Source organism: Scyliorhinus canicula, chromosome 13 (genome assembly GCF_902713615.1).
Source record: "Scyliorhinus canicula chromosome 13, sScyCan1.1, whole genome shotgun sequence".
NCBI lineage: Eukaryota > Metazoa > Chordata > Chondrichthyes > Carcharhiniformes > Scyliorhinidae > Scyliorhinus > Scyliorhinus canicula.
The window spans coordinates 86,295,258-86,320,679 of record NC_052158.1 but is presented as its reverse complement, the minus strand read 5'-3'; the positions used below and the strand labels follow the sequence as shown (position 1 = coordinate 86,320,679).

At 45.5% G+C, this 25,422-nt stretch overlaps 1 protein-coding gene across 2 annotated transcripts in view; it reads left to right on the top strand.

The window, feature by feature from the left end:
• LOC119976614 (tripartite motif-containing protein 42-like) overlaps positions 1-16,946 on the top strand; it is an 81,121-nt gene extending 64,175 nt beyond the window's left edge. Inside the window, exons 5-6 of one of the 2 annotated variants that reach the window (XM_038817231.1) lie at positions 7,750-7,819; positions 16,797-16,946. In XM_038817231.1, the coding sequence (XP_038673159.1) occupies positions 7,750-7,819; positions 16,797-16,909 (183 nt within the window). In that variant the 3' untranslated portion in view covers positions 16,910-16,946. The remainder of the gene's footprint in view (positions 1-7,749; positions 7,820-16,796) is intronic. The other variant, XM_038817232.1, reaches the window with a different exon arrangement.
• The last annotated feature ends 8,476 nt before the right edge of the window (positions 16,947-25,422 follow it).

Here is a 25,422-nt window from a genome sequence, read left to right as displayed (position 1 = left end):
CTGGTCAATTTTGTCCTCTCACTGAACAATTTCTCCTTTAACATGTCTCACTTCCTCCAAACCAAAGGAATGGCTATGGGTACCCGCGTGGGTCCCAGTTATGCCTGTCTCTTTATTGGTATGTGGAGGATTCCTTGTTCCAGTCCTTCTCTGGACCCCATCCCACAACTCTTTTATTGGTACATCAATGTCTGTTTCAGTGCCACTTCATGTTCCCATCTGGACCTTGTGTTGTTACTCGTGTCTTAATAAAGCTCGTAGTCTCAAGTGTGGAGAAGATGCTTTATTGTGGGTTCGTTCAGTTTCCAGAGCTCGACCTAGAACTACCTTCCAGTGCTATCTACCAGCTTTGCTTACTGTGTCCTGCTTACCAGCCCGCCTGCTGTGAAGAGTGTATATGTGTTGCTCCAAGTTCTGCCCTCAATGAAGTGTGTCCTCACTTCCTGTCCTGATCTATTTATGTGGCTCTCCCGTGCTCCCTCTAGTGGTTGCTCAGTTGTGTTGCATCTGGTTAACTTGTGATCACCACATCCCCCTTTTTCTCTTAACATATTTTCTGTACATCGTTAAAGAAAATTGTACATCCTGTCCCGGTGTATTTGTAGCTCTCCCTCTGGTGTTTGCTCAGTTGTTTTGTATCTAGTAAATCTACAATCACCCCATCCCCCTTTTTCTCTTTACATATTTGCTGTACATCATTAAAGAAACAGTATTGAAAACAGTTACTTATGATATGCGAATCTATACAGGTGATGGTGCTATTGCATATTGTACAAAGCCACTGTAGTTATATGTCCAATCTCAATAAAACATTTATGAGTCCAAACTTGATGAATTTGTTCAGAGCTTTTTTTCTTTTTTTTTTTGTTGTTGTTGTTGATGACGTGGTGATATTGATATTGCAAGTCCGCTGTGAATGTTGTTGGTGTTCTTTGTTATTTTAAGTACCCAATGCATCATCCCGAGGTGTTTGCATGGTCACCTCACTGATGTTGACTGGCATGGCCTTTTTTCTGTGCTTGTGGTGTTGATTTATTGTCTCATCCGCCTTGGATGCTGGTGTGCTTGCTCGTTCTGGAGCAGACGTGAGTTTGTGCGATTCGTTGTCATCCCATGACATGTTTGTAGTCTTGTCATCGTTTTGCCATGCGCTGTGGCATTGTCCGTCATGTGCCAAGTAGTGCCATTGTGTACAAGTCGTTGTTTCATTGCTGTTGTTTCTGTCGTTCTTGTTTTTGTTGTTTTCATTGCCGTACTGGTCGCTGTTTTTGTCGTTTCCGTCTTTGGTGTTGGCACTGTTGTTGTTCCAGACTTTGTTGTTCTCGTTGCCGGTCTTGGTGCTGTTTTTGTCGTTTCTGTCTTTGGTGTTGTCGCTATCTTTGTTCCTGACTTTGTTGTGTTTGTTGCCATTCTTGTTGTTTCTGTCTCTGTCGTTGTCGCTATCTGTGTGCCTGACTTTGTTGTTTGTCTTGTCGCGCTTCATGTTGCTTTTGTTCTTGCTGTTGTCGTTCTCGTTTCTGCTGTGCTTCTTGCTATTGTTGTTGGTCTTGTCGCGCTTCATGTTGTTTCTGTTCTTGCCATGTTTCTTTTGACTTTTGTTTTTTTTGTTATACTCTACGAGTGTCCCGAGTGGATAATTTGAGTCATTTAGCATGCCGTCTCGCGAGTGGTGCGAATGATCTGATGTTGCATCGGTGCAGGTGACATCAATCAGTTGTGGAGAATTGGATTCCGCATCTTTGCTTTCTTGGTGCTCCTCTTCCGGAGTCAAAGTCTTCTCGATTACATTTGACGCGGTGTCTGTGGACTCTTGCCGCTCCTCTTCTGGAGTCAATACCTCCATGATTACAATTGACGTGGTGTCTGTGGACTCTCGGCGCTCCTCTTCTGGAGTTAAAATCTTCATGATTTCTGTTGATGTTATCTCACTGGACTCCAGGTGCTCCTCTTCTGGAGTCAAAATTTGCATGGTTTCTTTTTGTTTGATGTCTCTGGACTCCAGGTGCTCCTCTTCTGGAGTCAGAATCTGCATGGTTTCTTTCGGCATTGTCTCTGTGGACTCCAGGTGCTCCTCTTCTGGAGTCAAAATCTGCATGTTTTCTTTTGGCGTTGTCTCTCTGGGCTCCAGGTGCTCCTCTTCTGGAGTCAAAATCTGCATGTTTTCTTTCGGCATCGTCTCTCTGGACTGTTGGGTGGCCCGACTCTGTGCTTCTGTACAGACAAGCTGAGAACTGTCAGTCTCACTGTGATCCTGTACGTCGAGTGCGAGCACCTTGTCACTGTTTTCGCTCTGTGCTTCGGTACAGACAAGCCGAGAACTGTCAGTCTCACTGTGATCCTGTACGTTGAGTGTGATCACCTTGTCACTGTCTTCGCATGCAGTGGGCAGAGGTGCATTGTCTTCTTCTTGTTCCTGTGAGCGTGTTGGACTTTCATAGTCCGCTCTTTCTTCTTGTTCCTGTGAGCGTGTTGGACTTTCATAGTCTGCTTTTTCTTCTTGTTCCTGTGAGCGTGTTGGACTTTCATAGTCCGCTCTTTCTTCTTGTTCCTGTGAGCTTGGTAGACTTTCATGGTCTGCTTGCGGTTGCTCAGGTACAGCGGGTTTACCTTCATGGTCTTGTTCATGCTTGGTGTCCGCCCGGGAGTGTTTGCTTGCATCCCTGTTGGCGTCTTTCATCACTCGCACTGTGGAGCCTGTCATCGCTCGCTCCGTGGAGTCTTCCTGTGCTCTCTGTGTGGCGTCGTCTTCGTCTTGGGTATTGCTGTCATCCAATGTATCGACGAGCTGCCATGGCACCATGGTGTTGGATTCATCCACCATGAGTAGAGTCGTGTTGAGCTTTGCAACGGTGTCGCTGATGCTGTGATCAGCATGTCCAAATAACTCCTCCATGTCTGAGTAGTATTCCTTGATAGCCATTTCATCTTCGTTGGCTTCTTCTACCACGAGTTGATTCGTGTTGAAGTTTGCGACCGTGTCGCTGATGCTGTGAAAAGCATATCCGACTGACTCAGCTGTGTCTGAGTAGTATTCTTCGAAAAACAAATCATCCTGGTTGGATTCTTCTACCACGAGTTGATTCGTGTTGAACTTTGCGACCGTGTCGCTGATGCTGTGAGAAGCATATCCGACTGACTCAGCTGTGTCTGAGTAGTATTCTTCGAAAAACAAATCATCTTTTGTTGTTTCGGAATTCTTTTTGTTCTCTTCACTTTGGGTGGTGCAGACTGCTTTTTTCAGGGTGTTGTGCAAGTTGTTTTTAACTGTTGGTGTAAGTTCAGGCGTTTTTCTGTGTTCTGAGGCAAGAAAATTTGTGTTTACCACTTTAAGTGTCTTATTTTCAATTTTCGGGCATTTCCCTTTTAAGTGGGCGGGGTCAGGATGCTCAGACGTCATGACGTCACGCGTTGGCATGACTTGCGCATGCGCAAATCGGCTTTCCTCCTGCACTGTGCGGTTTCGTTCCCATTGCGCATGCGCGGCTTGCGCATGCGCACGACGATCCGCGACGACGACTTTTTTTGACTGCGCATGCGCGGCTTGCGCATGCGCATAACGATCGGCGCTGCGATCTTTTTCAAACTGCGCATGCGCGACTTCCGGTTCCGGCGCATGCGCGACTTCCGGTTCCGGCGCATGCGCAGACGCGATTTGTAGTTCTTTGCTTACCAGAGACTGCACAATGTGCTCCGACGCCATTTTTTGCCGTTTTTCGCGGATTTCAGCGATTTTACTGTCCCACCAGGACTGCAAAATTCGTAAGTGATCTTCTCTTCCCGATTTGGACAGGGTTTCAGCGTTTTGGCTTTGTGAGAAATTCTTTTTATTTCTTCTTTTTGATCTGTACTTTCCATTCGCGATTTCTTGCTCTCTTCGTGATTTTTTAAGTTTTGCCTCACTCAGTCTCTGTGCAGGTTGGACTGTGAGCATGTCTTGCTGTTCAAATTTCTCACAGTACTCTTCAAATTTGTTTAGTACCGTTTGTAAGCTGTTTCTGTCTTCACCTTTTGAGTATTTAAATCCATTATAAACTTTCCAAGCTTCATTTCCTTCGATGAGAATTGCTATTTTAATTTCGTCTGAGGCTGCCGCTGCATCATATGCTATGATAGCGAAATCGAACATTTGTTTAAACCTTTCCCAGACACTTCTTACTTTTCCAGTCGTGTTCAGGTGAAGTGTGTGTCCAAGGCACATCCTCTCATCAGCAATGTCTTCCCCAGTCGAATGTCCAGCAGGAGATCTCCATGCCATTCTTGGTTGAGATTTCCATGCCATTTTTTTTTTGTTTTCTGTATCTGCAGCTGAGTTGTCCTGTCATAAGCGTCTGAAATCACTCCTAGGTACCATGTGTTGTTACTCGTGTCTTAATAAAGCTCGTAGTCTCAAGTGTGGAGAAGATGCTTTATTGTGGGTTCGTTCAGTTTCCAGAGCTCGACCTAGAACTACCTTCCAGTGCTATCTACCAGCTTTGCTTACTGTGTCCTGCTTACCAGCCCGCCTGCTGTGAAGAGTGTATATGTGTTGCTCCAAGTTCTGCCCTCAATGAAGTGTGTCCTCACTTCCTGTCCTGATCTATTTATGTGGCTCTCCCGTGCTCCCTCTAGTGGTTGCTCAGTTGTGTTGCATCTGGTTAACTTGTGATCACCACAGACCTGAAAAGATTTATCAATTGCACTTCCAATTTCCATCCCTCTATCACCTCCACATGGTCCATCTCTCCCCTTCCTTGACCTCTCTATCTCAATTTCTGAGCATAGACTGTCCACTAATATCCATTACAAACCAACCAACTCCCACAGCTGTCCCGGCTACACCTCTTCACACCCCACATCCTGGAAGGACTCCATCCCATTCTCCAAGTTCCTTTGCCTCCATTGCATCTGAAACAATGCTGCTGACATGTCTTCATTCTTCCTTAATCATGGTTACCCACTCACTGTGGCCGACCAAGCTCTCAGCTGTGTCCTACCCATCTGCTACCCCATCCTCTCCCTTCCAGAACCAGGATAGAGTCCCCTTTCCACAGCATCTTCCCATGCAATTGCAGAAGGTGTAACACCTGACCCTTTACCTCCTCCGTGCTCACCATCCAAGATCCTAAACACTCTTTTCAAGTGGTCTACTCTACATTGGAGAGACTTATCGGAGACTGGGTGACAGCTTTGCAGAACACCTTTGGTCCATCCATCAGGACCCAGACCTTCCTGTCACTTGCCGTTTCAACTCACCATCTTGTTCTCATGCTTTTTGCTCTCATGTCCACATGTCCAGTGAATGTTGCAGTGAAGCCCAGAGCAAACTGGACAGACAGCGTTTCGTCTTCCGATTAGGCACATTAAAGCCTTCCAGGCTTTACATCGAGTTCAACAACTTCGGACTGTGAACTCTCTCCTCCATCTTCACCCCATTTTTATTTTTATCAAATTATTTTCATTTCTTCCCTCACCATTGTCCCTTCCTCCCCACGTTGGCCATCTGTTCCTAGTTGTCCTTTGACACACTGCTTACCTTTGCTTTGCCATTAACAGATTCTGATCTCTTAATGTGACATTATCAACGCCCTTTTCAGCTTGATCACTCCCATGTACATTCCTTTTGTCTTTATGTCCGTGACATCTTTGTCAATCTCCACCGATCGCTGCCCCTCTATTCAGCTCCACTGCTCCACCCTCTTCCCCCACAACAGTATAAATCTGACCCTATTTAAAGCTCCCTCCAGCTTTCACAAAGTCATCCAAACTTCAAACGTTAGCTCCCTTCTCAATCCACAAATAATGTCAGACCTGGAAATGGTCCAGTATTTTCTGTTTTTATTTCAGAGTCTAGCATCTGCAGTAATTTTCTTTTATCAAATAAATGCTTGTCGGTAGGCAACTAATACATTGAATATCCACTACAAGCCCACTGACTCCCACAGCTATCTGGACTACAGCTCTTCACACCCTGCACCCTGTACGGGCTCCATCCCTTTCTCTCCGTCGCATTTGTTCCGATGATGCCACTTTCCAAAATGGTGCTTCGAAAATGTGTTCCTTCGTCCTCAACCGTGATTTCCCACCTACAGTTGACAGGGCCCTCAACAGTGTGCGGTCTATCTCACGCGCCACTACCCTCGCACCCTTCCTTTCCTCCCAGAACAAGGATAGAGTCCCCCTCATCCTCACATTTCATCCCACCAGCCTCCGTATGCAAAGCATAATCCTCTGCCATTTTTGCCAACTCCAGCGTGATGCCACCACCAAACACATCTTCCCTTCACTCCCTCTGTCAGAGGCCGTTCCCTCCGAGATAATCTAGTCCACTCCCCAACATACCCAGTACCTCTCCCATCACCCATGGCACCTTCCCATGCAATCGCAGAAGGTATAACACCTAGCCCTTTACCTCTTCCATGCTTAACATCCCAGGCCCAAAACACTCATTCCAGGTTAAGCAGCGTTTCACTTGCACCTCTTACAATCTGGTCTATTGCATTCGCTGTTCCCAATGTGGTCTCCTCTATATCGGAGAGACCAAACGCAGACTGGGTGATTGCTTTGCTGAGCATCTTCGGTCTGTGCGCATTCAGGACGCGGACCTTCCCGTTGCTTGCCATTTTAACAAAAGACCCTGCTCCCATGCCCATATGTCTGTCCTTGGCCTGCTGCAATGTTCCAGTGAAGCTCAACGCAAACTGGAGGAACAACATCTCATCTTCCGGTTGGGCATGCTACAGCCTTTTGGTCTCAACATCGAATTCAACAACTTCAGATGATCAGCTCTACCCCACCTAGACCCATTTGTTTTCATCCCATTTCATTTCAACTGTCTCTTGCCATTTCTTTCTTTCTTGTCTTTTTTAATATATATTTAACCCCCCCCCCCCCCCCCATCTTATCCACCTTTCCTTACCCATTATCCACTTTGCTTCCCCCTTCCCCTCCTCCCACATCTCCATCTGTCACAGTTTAGCCTCTGATGTTAGTTTCTCTGCTGTTTGGCCTCTCACGCGTTTTGTCCTCCCTGGGGACTGCCATTAGCACTCTTTTCCCTTGGTATCTGTGGCCATTAGCACCCGGTTTCCCAGGGTTTCTGTGGCTATGACTCATCTTTCATTCTCACTCCAAAGTATAAATACTTCCCACTCTTTCTGTCTGTTAGCTTTGACAAAAAGTCATCGGACTCGAAACGTTAGCTCTTTTCTCTCCCTACAGACGCTGCCAGACCTGCTGAGATTTTCCAGCATTTTCTCTTTCGTAACTAATACACTGAACTCTGAGTAGTTTCTTAACACAATCAATAGCTCCACACTGCATTTATATGTTACTTTGCAGAAGTACAGGACCCATTCCAAAGTTGCTCACAGCTTCCAATGTGCTTTTTTTTCTCCCCCTTTCTTTGTCAAAAGTTCATTCCCCATTTCTTCTAAAATCCCAAACTGACCTTCAGAAGCACTGCTCACTCGGTAGTCCCCCCGCCCCCACCCCTGCTCACTCGGTAGTCGTGCCCCCCCCCCCTCCCCCCGTGGCTATGCCATGATAAATCATTCAGTATTCTCAAACTCTTGCCAGTTTCCTTTCCTCAACCAGCTTCCAGCAGCATTCTGCCTGGTAGCAAACACAAAACAGTCTTTTCCCTACTCCTCATAGCCACTCTTATCTCTCTGCGTCCATCCCTTCCTCTCTCCCTTCCTCTCTGTTTCAGTTCAATCTCTAAGACAGAATGTCTGCAATAACAAGAACATCTGCTCCTGCCTTTGTTTTCAGGTGTTAAACCTGGCACAGATGTCTTATGAAAAGGGGAATCCTGCTCAAAAGGACACAGAATGTTTCCAAGGTAGGAGGGTGCTGTAAAACTCAGTTATGAGGCCACCGACTACATTTTATGCCACTTCGTTGGGTTTTCTTTCACTTCATTTTTGGTGACATTTATTTCTGTATGTCCCCTCCCAATCTTTGCCAAGGCATGAAAAATACACATTGTGGTTACACAAGCAAGTCAGTGGCTGGGAATTCTGCAGCAGGTGGCTCATCTTTGGACTCCCCAAAGCCTTTCCACCATCTGCAAAGTAGAAGGCTGGAGTGGGTGAGAATACTTTGCACTTGCCTGGATGAGTTCAGCCCAATACCATCCAGAACAAATTTCACACAGAGGGAGGAGCTAAAAAATGTTTTTTGCAGGTTTAAAAGTGGACAAATCCCTGGGGCCAGATGAGATGTATCCCAGGCTGCTGAGGGAGGTAAGGGAGGATTGCAGATGCTCTGACAATTTTCAGACCTTTTGTGGCCACAGGAGAGGTGCAGAGGACTAGTACCATTATTCAAGAAGGATAAGGAAAAACACAAAATTACAGGCCAGTGAGTCTAACATCAATGGTAGGGAAACTAGTGGAATAGATTCTTTTTTAAGATTTTTTTTTAAAATAAATATTTTTATTAAAGTACATATAACATAAAATTAGACCACCAGGAAGGCTCACACAACTAAATAATACCCCACCTTCCCTGCCATTCCTCTCCACCCACCCTGCCTCCCGGTTTTTACCACTTATAATCCCCTCTTTCCCCCCACACACTGCTGTCGTCTTAACTATCCTCGAAGAAATCAATAAATGGCTTCCATCTCCGGACAGACCCTCTTTAATTTTTTCCAGCTTAAGGAATTCCACAAGGTCACCCCCCCCCCCCCCCCCCCCCCCAGTTTCGGCGACCCCGAGTCCCTCCACTCCAGCAAAATCCGTCTCCAGGCTGCCAGGGAGGCAAAGGCCAAGACGTCGGCCTCCCTTGTCACCTGAACTCCCGGGTCCTCCGACACTCCGAAAATCATCACTTCTGGACTCGGGGCAACCTTCAGCTTCAGCACCTGGGACATAACGTCAGCGAGCCCCCATGCCAGAATCCCTCCAGCTTCTGACGAGCCCAAATGGTTTGCCCCCCCCCAACGCACACATCTACACCTGTCCTTCATCCCCTCAAAGAACCTGCTCATCCTGGTCACCGTCATATGCGCCCAATGAGCCACTTTGAATTGAATATGGCTAAGCCTAGCACACAAAGAGGATGTGTTCACTCTCCTCAAAGCCTCCTCGCATAATCCGGCCTCCACCTCCCTGCTCAGCTCTTCCTCCCATTTCCATTTCCAACCAGGGGCTGGTTTAGCTCACTCGGCTAAATCATTGGCTTTTAAAGCAGACCAAGCAGGCCAGCAGCACGGTTCGATTCCCGTACCAGCCTCCCCGGACAGGCGCCGGAATGTGGCGACTAGGGGCTTTTCACAGTAACTTCATAGAAGTCTACTCGTGACAATAAGCGATTTTCATTTTTCATTTCATTTAACATCTCTTATCTGGGCTCTCTCCCAATCCATTAATTCCTTAGAAAATTCCTGTTTTTGACACCACCTTGTCCTGCAGCCCCGGGGCAGCAGATCAGGAAAGGATGACACCCGCTTCTTGACATAATCCCTTACCTGTAAGTACTGGAACCCATTCTCACTTGGCAGCTCATACTCCTCTTCCGATTCTTCTAGGCTCGCGAAGCTGCTCCCAAAACTGTTTGATCTCCATCCACCGACATCTCCGCAATCCCGCGTCCAACCCCCGGGTCAAATCTATGATTCCCACAAATCGGTACCCAGACCAAAACACTTTCCAACCCCAGATGCAGCCGTAACTGTCCCCACACCCTCAGAGCCACCACCACCACTGGGCTCTTGGACAACCTGACCAGCGAGAATGGCAGAGATGCCGTCAATAGTTCCCCTAAAGTGTCCTTACACGAGGTCCCCCACCTACCCCTCCCCCACTGCCCACTTCCTAACCATGGCTATATTCGCTGCCCAGTTCATTAAATTTGGCAAGGCCAGCCACCCCCTCCCCCGTCCCATTCCAGCAGCATTTTGTTTAACCCGTGGGGATATCCCCACCCACACAAACCCCAAAATCAGAGCATTAATTTTCCTAATAAAAGGCCTTTATTGGAATAGATTCGGAGGGGAAGAATTAATCTCCACTTGGGGAGGCAAGGATTAATCAAGGATAGTTAGCATGGCTTTGTCAAAGGAAGACCAAAGGAGGTGACTAGCTGTGTAAATGAGGGTAGTGCAGTCGATGCAGTCTACATGAACTTCAGTAAGGCTTCTGACAAGGTCTCACATGGGTACAAGGTAAGAGCCCATGGCATCCAGGGAAATTTGGCACCAAAATTGGCTTTGTGGCAGAAGGTGATGTTTAAGGAGTTTAGTGACTGGAAGCCTATGTCCAGTGGTGTTCTGTAAGGATCAGTGCTGGGTCCCTTAATTTTATGTAGTGCACATTAATAATCTAGATGTCAATGTAGGATGTATGATCAGTAAGTTTGTAAATGACGCAAAATGTGGTGGTGTGGTAAATAATGAGGAGGAAAGCCTTAGATTGCAGGATGATGCAGATGGGCTGGTCAGATGGACAGAACAATGGCAAATGGAATTTAATCCTGAAAAGTGTGAGGTAATGCATTTTGGGAGGACTAACAAGGCAAGGGAATCTACAATGAATGGTAGGACCATAAGAAGTACAGAAGATCAGAGGGACCTTGGTGTTCCTGTCTATAGATCCTTGAAGACAGCGGGACAGGTAGATAAGGCCTTTATTAACCAAGGCATAGAATATAAGAGCAGGGAGGTTATTTATTTTTTTTAAATATTTTTATTCTCCTCCTTTTTCACATTTTCTTCCAAATTTACACCCAACAATAAACAACAATCAGTAACGAATGTAATGTCAATCCCCATATCAATAACAACAATCCCACCCTCCCACCAAACCCCAAACATTAGCCCGCATGTTAACATAAATAAATGACAAAAAGGAATCAGGAATCACCCAGTCACCATTAACACATATAATCCCCCTCCCCACAACCCTCCCAACCCCCAACTAGTGTTCGATGTAATCCAATTCTCGAAAGTGCATAATGAATAACACCCATGAATTGTAGAACCCACAATCCTTCCCCTCAGTTCAAATGTGATCTTTTCAAGTGTCAAGAATTTCAGCAGGTCCCCCCGCCACGCCAGGTTGACCTCCTGCAGTCCGATGATCCTCACATTTTGGCTTCTGGCGCGATTCTCCAGGTCTTCGATCTTGGCCGTGAATGTTTTCTGCACCTCCTTGAACACCTCCACCTCCGCTTCCCAGGAGGCAATCCGATCATCATGATCCGAGGCCCACTCCTCCGACTTCTGGATCGTTGAATTCTGCGCCTCCAATCGCTGTTCCAGCTTGTCCAGAACTCCCGAACTGGCTCAGTCCCTTTTGCCAGATCATCCATGACCACCTGCCTCTGCTTTCTAAACTCCTCAGGCTAAAAATCCACCAACCTCTCAGTTGTCCACTGAGGAGGCAACAATGACACAGAGACCTCTGCCGTTTTCTCTACTCCTGCGACTTGCGGGGCTTCTGAGTCCAATGAAAGCTCTTTAATTCAACATACTCCTCGTGTAGTAGCCTGCAGATGTCCCACTCTGGAGGAGGACTCCAAACCCTTGAACTAAATGACTTTTTTACCTGCACAGTACCCTTTAAACAACAAAAAGAGCCAAAACCCAAATCCCCAGACAGGAGCAGCTTTTTGTACGACCGTTCACTTCATGGCGTTCACCAGAAGTCTGGGGGAATATCTTTTTACAAATGCTTGAAGATAAACAATTGGAACATACCTAAAATCAGGGTTTCCCAAACATTTTGAGCCGTGGAACCCCAAGTGACCTTCTAAGTGCATCGGGGAACCCCAAGCTTTCTCATAAATCCGTTACCCCTTTTTGCCGCAAAATAGGTGTGAACACAAATCAAATGTAAAGAAGTCTTTACTCGCCATATCTATCCATATATTAGGAATTAGGAAGAGGCACACGCTCACAAATACATTCGCCAGCTACATGGCCCCATCACATTAACCCTTGGCCAAGATAACATCCCATAGCCCCTTAACATGAACATTAACCCCTGGACATAGTCCCCATTCTAGGCACGGGTAATCCAAATACTTCCCTTATTTAACAAAAATGAAGTCTTATCCTTTGTCATTTGGAATGGGAGGAATGAGGCTGGAAAGCTGATACTCATATGCACGTCTCTCTCCCTCATGTACACTCACATCTCCCCCTCTTTTCACACACACACACACACACACACGCACACACATTTAAACTCCTCACTCACACACTCACCACCCCCACCCCTCTCTCTTTTGCTCCAAGTTCTGCTCTGGCCTTAAGGAGCCCTCTGCAAAGCCTGTTCCAATCCCCATCCTCTCCTCAGCTCCATGGCCCGCTCTGTCAGCTTAGCCCAGCCCAGCCCAGCCCGGCCCAACTCCCTCCCGCCCCTAAACCTGCCTAAACTGCGTCACTGCGGCCACCTGAACTGCCACCACTACCTTCTGACTCCAATTTCCTTCTGGCCTCCTACTCCTGTCTGCTCACCATTGATCTTCACTGTGAGATCAAATAAATTAATTGGCCAATCAAACCAAGGCCTCTCAAAGCATCGCGGGCTGATAAGCACTGATAGGCTGGGATCTCAGCCTATCAGCATCCAGTGCTCCATGAGGTCTTCGTTTGATTGGCCTATTTGTTTTCCCTGCTTATTTTGAAATCAGTAAGAAGTCTTACAACACCAGGTTAAAGTCCAACAGGTTTATTTGGAATCACTAGCTTCAGGTGAGTGAACGTCTTACTGTGCCCAACCCAGTCCAACGCTGGCATCTCCACATCACATTTTGAAATCCGAAGCGTTGCAACCAGCATTTGCCGGTCACATGGCAGCTGCCAGTGTCACGGACCCCCTGGTGTCCCTGGTCCACAGACTGGGAACCCCTGCTTTCAATCCTTTACTACATTGTTTCCCCGCGATGCAACTTGGGGTTTTCTTATACCATTGTACCTTAAAGGTCATTGATCTACAGTTATTGCAGCATTTATTCAATGCCTTTCTACTCAGCACAGCTCAGAATGGTAAATAAACAAGAGGCAAGGTAGCAGAGGGTGATGTGCCATTGTACTCAGTGATATGTATGCTGCTTGCCCTCTTTAAAAATAGGGGAACGGGGAGGAAGCCATTCAGGTATTTGAACCTGTTCTTCCATAAAATGAGATCATAGATGACGTGCATCTCAAATCCTTTGGCCTAATTTTGTTCCATAATCCTTAATACCCTTGACTGAAAGAAAGGTTTTGAAATGTTCAATTGACTTAGCCTCAACAGTCTCTTGAGGAAGGCAGTTCTAGTTTTCCCGTGCCCTTTACGTGAAGTTCTGTTTCCTGACATCACCATTGAATGGCCCAACTCACATTTTAAGATTACATTATTATAGATTATTTCTATCTTCCCATCCAGGTCCTTTAATCACCTTACACACTTCAAATAGAGCACCCTTACTTTCTATACTCAAGGAAGCACAAGTCTACCCTACTCAACATGCCCTCATAGTTTTACCCCTTTAGTCCCAGTTTCATAATGGCTGGAATTGTCGGCTGTTGGGATCCCCTTTTCCCGCCAGCACACCCCCACCTGGTGGCATGGGATGGCTTCCATGGGAAATGCACATGACAAGTGGCAGGAGTAGAGAATTCCTTCGCCAGCGAATGGCGCGCTGCCAAGACACACACAGCTGGGGGAACAAGAGAATCCCGCCCAATATTTCCACCATTTTATTTGGATGGTTCACTCAGAATTGGCTACATCTATACTAAATACATATCTCAATTTAATTCAGAGCAGATGCAAAGGAGATTTTATTTTAAAAGGTGGGTTTGAAACAGTTATTTATTTCATATACATTAGAAGTATGTATATTAGAAGTTAAATATGTTTATCACATCCTGCCTTTGGTTTAATTGGATGACAATGTATAACGAAACTAAGGCGGAATTAATTGGAGGTAACGGGTGTGTCGCCAGAGGGGGAGAGACCGGCTTCGTTTCTTTTAGGGGAAGTCCACCAAATTAAGCATCATTCAGGCACTTAATGGAGAGCAGTGGGTCTTCTCCAGGATTGCAGCCCACCTTGAGCTGCTGACCAGAGGCTGATCACTCTAGTGAATAGCAGTGCCACCAGGGAGGCAGTGGCTGCGATTGGTATGACACCCACCTGAGACCGAGGATTGTCACTGAATCCCAAGCCAGAGAGATCCTAGCCGCTCCACATGGCGAATCCGCTGCCGCCTTTGGGTTAGTACCTGGGCTCTACACTAACCTCGACAGCTTCTGTGCTGTTATGATGGGAGTGCAATGGAAGGTTTGGATTGTCAGTGCTTTTATTTCCACCCCTCTTTTTCTCTATCATTGACTGTTATGGGCCGGGATTCTCGCCTACCCGGCGGGGCGGGGGTCCCGGCGTGTCGGACTGGCATGAATCACTACGGCGTCGGGCCGCCCCAAATGTGCGGAATTCCCTGCACCTTTAGGGGCCAAGCCCTCACATTGCGGGGCAAGGCCCGCGCCGGAGTGGCTTCCACTCCGCCGGCTAACGTGAACGGCCTTTGCCGCCACACCAGCCAGGGCCGAAATGACTTTGCCAGCCGGCGTAAGTCTGTGCTGTGCCGGAGCATCAGCGGCTGCTGACGTCATACCGGCGCATGCGCAGGGGAGGGGGTCTCTTCCGCCTCTGCCATGGTGAAGTCTATGGCGGAGGCGGAAGAAAAAGAGTGCCCCCACGGCACAGGCCTGCCTGCCGATCAGTGGGCCCCGATCGCGGGCCAGACCACCGTGGGGGCACCCCCGGGGTCAGATCGCCCCCCCTCCCCCCCAGGACCCCGGAGCCCGCCCAAGGGGGTCGGAGAATCCCACCCATGATTCTCTCCTCTTCTGTCTCAATCTGTTTGTCGTCCTTCTCGTCTACACTTTCACAAAGGTGAATGAGGACTAATGAGTCCCAGATGAGGACTCTGGCCGCTGTTATTGACTGACTTTGTCTGACACTATTTATCTTGTCTTATTTTATTCATTCTATCTATCTATCTATCTATCTGTCTATCTATCTGTCTGTCTATCTATCTGTCTATCTTGATGACCTTTAACCTGGAAGCAGTGCTGGGAAATTTGTAATTTCTTTAAAAGCCCTGCGGAATCTGTAATTGCTTTTAAGAATGTTTGAGAAAGATTAAGAGTTTACATCAATTGTAAATGGCTGTTCTTGGATAATGAGAAATACTGGACCATGTGACCTGATACCGTTTGACCTGGAGCAGTATGAACAAGAAATAAGCCATGTGGCTAAAATACACAAAGGAGAGGTACAAGTAGAGGAGCTGAAGGGTGGAGATGATCTGCGCTTTGATGCAGACAGAAGGAGAAAGCAGACAAAGACGGAAAGAGGAACAAATGAGTTGCATGAGAAGAGGGAAATAACTCTCAGGAAGAGGCCGCTTTTGTGTCTGGCAGAAAATGGGAAGAGATGGAAAAATGGAAAGAAATGGGAACTCTTGGATGACTTTGAAAGCTGGCTAAAAGGTCTAAAATCTGGAAAGCTGCGTGAATAGCTTGGAGGCACTAAAGAACAAGATGTATTCCCAGAAATGGCCAGACTCTGAATGGGTATTGTTGGTTGGTCGATTGAGAAGGAACTCTGGAAAGCTACTGCATCAGGACTATCATGACCAGAGGGAGAGAGGATTCATGGAATTCTGCCTTTTTGATGATAGTCATATGTGTGAAACGCAAAGGTGAAAGCTGTTATCAAATAGGACACTTAACCTACCCTGTATAAATAGGAACACATCATATTATGGAAATGTGTAATTATATAGTGCCATATGTGTACAAAGAGTGATGTGAATGCTTCAGTTTGTGCAAGATGTATCTTTGTTGCATTGACTATTTAAAATGAAATTTACCTTTTTATTTATTTGAAGTATTTTTGGGGTTGGTTCTGATTTGTTTTAAAAGTAAAAGTTACAAAAAATGAAATCTTGTTGGCAATTTCTTCATTGGGGATAATTCAGTAAATTTAGTTATTTTGGTTTATGGCTTCCCACAGGGATTAGAACATATTATAAATAAATCGCCTAGCATACAGAAGTCGTATCTATAAGTGTGATTGGTAATTGTGATGGAACAAAAGGTGACAATTGAATTTCATGTGTGCAAAGGAAGTACACACAAGGCTGAATCTTCCCAGCCAGTCGGTGGGTTATCAACATGGCCAGTGAAGGTGTTGGAAGGGCGAGCTGTTACAATGGGAGATCATCAATCTAGTAAACCCTATCAGCTTCTCAGAAGATTCTTAGCATGGTCTATGGCGGGAGCCTCTTGCAACAATGGCTGTCCCCACCACAACAGTGCTGACCATGCTTCACAAAACATACCACCAAACTGCCAGGATTAGGTTCTCAATTGAAGGGTAGTCTAGGCGATGCTCTCGTAATTTAGCTCAGTGGGCTAGACAGTTGGTTTGTGATGCAGAACAAGGCCAGCAGCGCAGGTTCAATTTCTGTACCGGCTTACCCAACAGGTGCCGGAATGTGGCGACTAGTGGCTTTTCACAGTAACTTCATACTTGTGGCACTAAAAGATAACTTTATTATTAATTGGCTACTGTTGGAAAAATGTCACCCTGGGTCCTACTATCCAGCCAAGTTGGATCGGCCCCATTTTCATCTCTGCCAGCGGCGCAGCCTCAGGCTGACAAATGTCAGCCCACTGTTTTCATAATATTGCACTCTTTGTATTTACTTGTACCAGTATTTGACAAACATTGAACTGATGCTGAACCTTCTACATATCCTGCAGATATTTCTAAGCAACATGTTGCCAATATTGATTTTCCTGAATTTGACAGGTACCTGCAAGGAAAATGTAAGTTGGAAGAGGACCAGTCCTTACTTTACTGAATCACCCAAGGAAGAGAAACCGGATATTACAAAAAAACCTCCAAGGCAATTTCATTGCTGATCAGATGAAACCAATGGATAAATGACGTTTGAAAGTATTTTTAACTGGCTTGGTTTTATGTATTGTAGCTTTTACAGTTCGTAACCATCTTTATTGATCACATGAAAGCGATGGCCCTTGAGATATTCAAGCTGTTGTATGCAGTTGAAAGATTGTATCAATCTGAGCTTGTTAATTTTCAGGTAGCAGATATGGTTCATTGCTGACACTCTTGCAGCTGAAAGTTGTGGTGGTTAGCACTGTTGCTTCCACAGCACCAGGGCCCGGGTTTGACTCCTGGCTTGGGTCACTGCCTGTGCGGAGTCTGCAGGCTCTCCCTATGTCTGTGTGGGTTTCCTCCGGGTGCTCCGGTTTCCTTCCTTCTAAAAGACATGCTTGTTAGGTGAATTGGACATTCTGAATTCTCACCCGAACAGGAGCCGGAATGGGGCAACTAGGGGAGTTTCACAGTAACTATATTGCAGTGTTAATGTAAGCCTACTTGTGACACTAATAAAGAGTATTGATTATTATTGGTCCAAGTCTCACTTCAGAGACTAAAGCACATAATCCTAGACCGACACTTCAGATATGTGCAATCCATGGGTGAGATGTTACATCAAACCTGTCCTCTGAAGTTAATCCCAAGATCCTCTACCTTTAAATGGACGACATGTTGGCACAGTGGTGAGCGCTGCTACCGCACATCGGCAGGGACCCGGGTTCAATTCTGGGGTCTCCTTCTGCACTGTAGGGATTCGATGATTCTCTGAATATTTATCCCTCAAACACCCTCCACTAAAGAACAGATTGCTTGGTCAATATCGCATTACTGTTCGAGTCACCTTCCTGTGTTCTCATTGAGTGCCACGTTTTCTACAGTACAACAGTGACCAAGCTAGATTGGCTTTGTGATATAATGTGTTGAAAGGTGATATATAGATGTAACTTCTTTCTAGTTTACTTCAGTTTACTTGTGGAGTCAAAAAGCTTTCGTACAATAGGGAAAATACTGGAGCTCCTTCGGGTGTTTGGGTCTTTCTCAGGGTACAAATTAAATCTAGACAAGAGTGAATATTTTGTGGTGTCTTGGCCGGGGGGGGGGGGGGGGGGGGGGGGTGCGCGGGAAGAGGGGGGGGGTTCTGTAAGGCAGGAACTAACTTTAGATACCTGGGGGTGCAGGATGCCCGGGATTGCAGGGGGCCCCATAGGTACAACATTTCTAGTTTGGTGGGGAGAGTGAAAGCTGATCTGGCAAGTTGGGATGGTCTCCCTCTGTCATTGGTGGGTCGGTTCCAGGCGGTTAAAATGAATGTGCTGCCATGATTCCTGTTTATTTTTCAATGCCTGCCAATTTACCTGCCAAAGGCATTTTTTTTGAGAGATTGAAGGAATAATTACCTCGTTCATATGGGGAGGGAAGGTGGCCAGAATTAAAAAGATGCTACTACAGAGAGGAAGGCAGGCAGGGGGTTTGGGTCTTCCAAACCTGATGTTTTATTACTGGGCGGCGAATGTGGAGGTCAGAGGGGTTGACTCCCAATAGGTCAGAATGGAGGAGAGTTTGTGTAGGGGGTCGGGATTGAAGGCACTAGTGACAGCGCCACTCCTGACGGCCCCGGGGAGATACTCAGGGAGTCCGGTAGTAATAGCTTCGTTAAGAATTCGGATGCAGTTTCAACAGCACAACGGGTTGGGACAGGGTCAAGGGAAATGCCAATTTGGGGGAACCATAGATTTGTGCCAGGGAAGTGGGATGTAATTTTTCGGAGATGGGAGGAGAAATGAATTAGGACACTAAAAGATTTATTTCTTGAGGTCGTTTTGCGGGATTGAAGGAGCTGGGAGCGAAGTATGGGTGGAGCAGGGGGTAATATCGGTGGTATACAGGGCTATTTTGGAGGAGGAGAAGGTGCCACTAGAGGGGATCAAGGCAATGTGGGAGAGGATATGGAGGAGGGGTTCTGGTGTGAGGTGCTCCGGAGGGTGAACGCCTCCACCTCGTGTGTGAGGTTGGGGCTGATACTGCTGAAGGTGGTGTATAGAGCGCATCTTACTAGGGCGAGGATGAGCTGGCCCTTCGAGGGTGTAGAAGATATGAGTGAACGTTGCGGGGGAGGCCCCGCAAACCATGTTCATATGTTTTGGTCCTGTCCAAAGCTGGAGGATTACTGGAAGGTGGTGTTTAGGATAATCTCTAAAGTGGTGCACGTGAAACTTGACATAGGCTGTCGGGAGGCCATATTCGGGATGTCGGGCCAGTCGGGATTGGAAAAAGGCGAGGTGGCAGATGTGATAGCCTTTGCCTCGTTGATCACCCGAAGGCAGATCCTGTTAAGTTGGAGATCAACCTCTCCACCCTGTGCCCTGGCGTGGCGGGGGGACCTGCTGGAATTCTTAACGCTTGAAAAGGTCAAATTTGAACTGAGGGGAAGGATGGAGGGGTTCTACAATTCATGGGGCGTTATTCATTATGCACTTTCGAGAATTGGATCACATCGGACATTAAAGGAGTTGGGGGCTGGGAGGGTTGGGGGAAGGGGGACTGTATGTATTAATGGTGACTATGGGTGATTCCTGATTCCTTTGTGTCATTTGCTTATGTTAACATGCGGGCCAATGTCTGGGGTTTGGTGGGAGGATGGGATCATTGTTATTGATATGGGGATTGACATTACATTTGTTACTGAGTATTATTTATTGTTGGGTGTAAACTTGGGAGAAAATGTGGAAAAGGAGGAGAATAAAAAAAAATGTTTAAAAGCTTTCGTACCTCAATTAACACCCATCACATTTAATCCATACTGTTGATTACCTGCCATAAATATTATGTATTAGAAGTGTTTGCACCATGATGCAATGTGGAGATCCAAGCTGCCAGATTTTATTTAAAAAATTAAAATGAGAAAATAATTTAAAGCATATAGTGAAACATGGGCCAAGATTCTCCGAGCCGGCACCTGTTCAGAGAATCGGAGTTGATGCCGAGACGGTCCGCGACGCCAGGACACAACTCTGCGGTGACCGGAGAATCACCGCCAGCAGCGCACGATTGACGTGGCGCCAGTTGGGGGCCGTCGTTGAAAGAAGCCCCCGCGGCGATTCTCCGCGGTCGACCGGCCGAGTTCCCGCAGGCGTAGTTCTAACATGGTTCCACCCAGCGGGAGCTCGGACCCGCGGTCGCGGTGGCTACCATGGTGTGGGGGCAGGGGGGAAATCAGACTCTGGGGGGCCAACACAATGGCCATGCCTGCTATTGGGGGCCACCAGTCGGTGGGCATGTGCAATCTAGGGTGTAGGGGGCTACCTATTTCCGCGCCGGCCCACTGTGTGGCTCCGCCATGTTGAGTTGGCCCGGCATGGAAGTGGCTGCCGTGCTCATGCGCGGACCCGTGTCTGGCAATGCAGGGACACATGCTGGCGCTGCATGGAGCACTCCAGCACCGTGCTGGCCCCGTGTGCCACGGAATCGCTGGGCCAGGAGGCTCATTGACGCCGGCGTGAAACACTCCAGTGTTTTCGCCGTCGTCAACACTTAGCTGCCGTATTGCAGAATCCCGGCCAGGATTTCTAAATTTTTAATTTGTCAGTTTGCATCATCCACTTAATTGGACTCCCTTTATTGTAGGGGGTAAGAGACATTTAAAAGAGGAAGTATAGCTCACTGAATTACATCATATTCTTAGGCCACATTATATTGCTTGTTGATCTCACATTTAGTTTCCTTGACAGCTCAGAGGTTATTAAAGGATTCGCTGCATTTGATGTGGGATTCTGAATAGAAGTCAGTTTTGATAAAGTACTCCAGAGGATTCAATGTTTTTAAAAGGGTTTTCCTTATTTTTGAGTAACTTTTTTACTTTGATAAACGCTATAATAGACAATTAGACCATTATTTCCATCTTAACATGGCTTTTGGGATCTGCCCATGGTGGATACAGGGGGAGTTGACATGGAGTATGTAAGTGCAAAAGGTGCTGGATGGGTTGGCAGGAGGGTTACAAGGGGCCATGAAAGTGTGTGGGGAGCATGGGTTGGCATGTAGGATATCAGGGGCCATTGGGGGAATCGTGGAGGGCATGTGTTGCTACGAAGGGTATAAACAGCTATCAGGGATGGGTGGAGGGGGCATGTCTTGGTATAGATAGAGCACAGGGAGTGGGCAGAGGTAAGGGGCTAAGGGCTAGACGGCATAATATTTAACAAAACAACTAGGGTAAAAAGTCCCAGAAAACTGAGACGGACTTTTTACACAATCCAATTCTAAAACCCTCATGAGTCTCTAATCTGCATCCGGACATGATGGGCTCCATCTGCCAGAGTTTCTCCAAGGCAGACTTGGTAAGTTGGGAAGTTTCCTCATCACACTACCTGACTCAGCAGAGGAAACCCGGGCTTCAGACTATCCCTCTGGCTGGGACCTCCAGAACTACCACTGCTGCTGTCTGACATCAAGCTGTGTGTGAACCAGCAACAAAGAACAAAGAACAGGAACAGGCCCTTAGGCCCTTCAGGCCTGTGCCAACTATGCTGCCCGTCTAACCTAAATCCTTTTACACTTCCGGGGTTCATATCCCTCTATTCCCATCCTATTTGTTTATTTGTCAAAGCGGCCCGTAAACATCACTATCGTACCTTCTGCCGTCACCTCCTCCAGCGACGGGTTCCTGGCACCCACTACCCTCTTGTGTAAAAAAAAACCCCCTTGCACATCCCCCCTAAACTTTGCCCCTCGCCCATTAAACCAACATATTCATAAGATTGAAGGCAACCTATTCATTGAACTATTGTCAAAATTCAACGCTACTGCTCTCACTCTCGACCTAATTTCCAGTTATTTGCAAAGACTGAACAACACATTTTCACATATTTGTAGCACATTACTGCATGCAAATTAACTGCACTGTTTCCCACAACAGTGACTACATTTCAAACCCTGTGAAGCCAACACTTCATTGACAATAAAGCACTTTGAGATGTCTGGTGGTCATGAAAAGTGCAATATAAATACAGATCGTTCGTTTCTTTAAAAAGTTGTAGTAAACATGTAAATCATACATCGGATAGATTCAGCTATCAAGATAATTAACTTTGGGCATTTAAAATTAAAATTATTCTATCAAAATAATTTTGGGAAAGTCTACTTGTCAGCAGTTGGAGATCCCTTTCCCGAAGTAACCATTCTGAACATGGTTTTGAATTTACACCATAAGACGACAAGCAACACAGTTTTTAAAAACTCAGAATGACAATGCGTATATTGTATGGTAAAGAGTTAACAATTAAATGTGAATGCATCCAACCACTAGATGGCAATCGAGAGCATACATGTCGATCAGGGAGTGGGTGATTAGGCAGTATGGAGAATAGTTGTGTTTTCAGAAGCTCTGTAGATAGAATCAGAATCTTAGCAATTTACAGAATTTTGTAATCTTTATATCTTAGTGAGTAATTCAAATCTATTTAGTTGTAGTGTTAATAAATTAGCTTTGTTTCATAGCTTGATGTTCTTTGTGAGACACACTTCGAAGCCATCCTCATCCACAAAGCAAAGAACAACATCATCAAGCTTTGTCTCACTCGTTTGATTTGCCTCACCCCTTTTCCGACTCTTTTAAAACCTTGGCATTGTTCTCTACTCTGAACCTGAACCCAAAATTCCCAATAAATATAAATACCTGTATTGTGAACTATCAGTAGTCACTAGACCAGCAATTGTTCCGTTTCATATAAACACATCTCCCCAAGATGGTAAAAATTCCTGACAGGCTTATCATTTCTAGGTGTGCTCCACCTTAATTTCAAGGTGATGCCCCAGAGGAAGGCAGGGAAGTATTTTACAGCAACATATCAATTGGATGCAAACCTTGTTCAATACAGAAACCAAATAGTGTAAAATAAGTTTTATAAAAAAAAAGATTTTATTAAAAGCAAAATATACATTTTACAGCCATTTGATAAGTGTGTCTTTGCACTTTTCCATCTGAAATGTCACATTTGGTTTACTATATCAGGAACAAAATCTGAAACATTTCGTCAAACATCAGTACATTCAAAATCTCTGGCAATTCTTTAAAGGCACCATTTCCTGCATGTGTTCCATTCATGTATCATTATTACATATACATTATACATATCATTATTACGTGTACATAGAATTAAATAAATCCGCTGCCAATAATGGTTGGAATATTGTAGGAGTGTTTCCCAAGCCCGTACAAAGAAAATAACCTTTTTTTTTAAATCCCTATAATAATTCTATACAAATCTACACAATTCAGTAGTAGCAATAAGCATTCAATAATTATAAAAAATATTCATAGAGTGGAACAGTAGCATTGATGATAGAGCATTGGAATACCAATAACCAAGGTTACAGGTTCATTTCCCAATCCTACAATCACATGACATTAAACCGTGGCTCTTGCTGGTGGAAAAATAGCCTCTGTTCTCTGTTGGCCACAAGGTGGAGACCATTCCTGTTCTCGACGTGCAGTACCATACCTGTGAGAGGGGGAAAAAGACAGACACGGACATGCATACTGCCATGGCAAGTGTCGATCTTAGACAAATATACAGCAGCATTGACAGCAGTCACGGGATAGTTTGTAGCTCAGAATATCCCACACTTCCAACAGAGAGGATGGGTGAGGTTGATGTACAATTGGGAAGACTATAAATACAACATTGAAAATGTATTTAAAAAATAAATAATACTTCACAATCACTTAAAGGCTCTGCACAGAATGGGTCTAACATGCAAGTCATTTATCTCCATCAGCGGAACATTTGAACACAATTGGTTCCTCCTCTTCACAACTTCTGGCCAATCAGCAATTCATCCATTCGATTTCCTATAGTTTTAAAAATATATTTGGAGCACCCAATTTTTTTCCCCAATTAAGGGGCAATTTTGTGTGTCCAATCCACCTGCACATCTTTGGGTTGTGGGGTGAAACGGGCAGACACGGGGAGAATGTGCAAACTCTACACCGACAGTGACCTGGTGCTGGGATCGAACCCAGGTCCTCAGCACTGTAGGCAGCAGCGCTAATCACTGCGCCACCATGCCACCCAGCTATAATGCTTTTCAATTACTTTTACTCATTTACATTTCGAAGTTTACTGCAGCTTTTTTCCAGGCCTGAATAACATTTGTCTATGAATACTATGTTGGATTGGTTAACTGACTGGAAACGAGTACATTTCGCAATTCACACACAGGAATAAACCAGAGGTGATCATTGGGTTTCCTTATTGCAAGATCTGTTTTTTTGAATCAATAATCACTGGTCATTAGGTTGATAGCTATTAAAATATCCCAGTTTTAGAGTGAATAACTGGTGGGCGTCAAAACTGACCGGTTAATGAAAGTAAGCAATCATGATTTCAGGGCTGAAGCTGGAATATGTCTCACGCATGAAAAAGAGGCATCGTTGCTGAGAACAGAAGTCATTCATTTAAGATGGTCATGAGGAGAGTTTTTCTCTCGAGAGCATCGTGAGCCTCTGGAACTTTCTTTCTCAAAAGGCAGTGGAAGCCGAGCCTTTGAATATTTGCAAGGTACAGCTAGATAGATTCTTGACTAACAAGGGGGTAAAATGTTCGGGAATGTGGGATTGAGGATGCAATCAGATCAGCCATGATCTTATTGAATGGCAGAGCAGGCTTGAGGGACCAAGTGGCCTACTCCTAATCCGTATGCAAGTGTCACCATGTTTCTATCCATAGACTAGAAAAATTAATTATCTGCTAAAGTGCACTAAAGTATTAGTATCTATGCATTGAGGCTAAACTGTGCAAATCAAAATCACTTCAATTAAAACTTGTTCACCTTACCAGTCTTTATTCATATGAAGCTTAATGGTTGAAGTGGTTCTAAACAGGGAAATGTCTGCACAGTGGAGAACTCCAATAATATGCCAAAAAAGATAGTCTGTGTCCCGAACATCTATTTTACCACATAAATGTTCCATCGAGATAAATTCTGATCACACATTCCCAATTCTTGTAAGAAAGCCACCTTATTTCAAAATACTTCTAATATATTTTTAGCTTAGAAACCACAAGTAAAGGCATCAGCATGAATTTCTAATGTTGATATAGTTCAAGCCATTACAGTCCCCTGCCAGAGAAGCCAGTGGCAGTAAGGATGATTCCCTCACTCATGCTTTGATAACTGCAACAGTAGCTTTTTCTAAAAAAAAACACAAGCATTTTTGTACAGTATTGCACAAATTAAAAATCGGTTGCCTGCATAGCACCGGGGAAGAGGAAATGCAGTACCATTCCATCTATGAATCAAAACTACAGCATCTGCCTTTATCTTGTTGCATTATTCCCCTTCCATTGAGCAGCATTGGAGATTAAGACAGCATTACAAAAGCAGTGTCAGAAAATTAAATCTGGCAGCATCCTAAAGAAACAGCAGTTGCTGAGGGTCAGAAGAATCCCAATTTTGACTGAATCAAATGATCTTCTTTGTGCGATTTGGTCCAGTGGGCAACTTGGATTCAGTGTGCATTGGAGGTGTC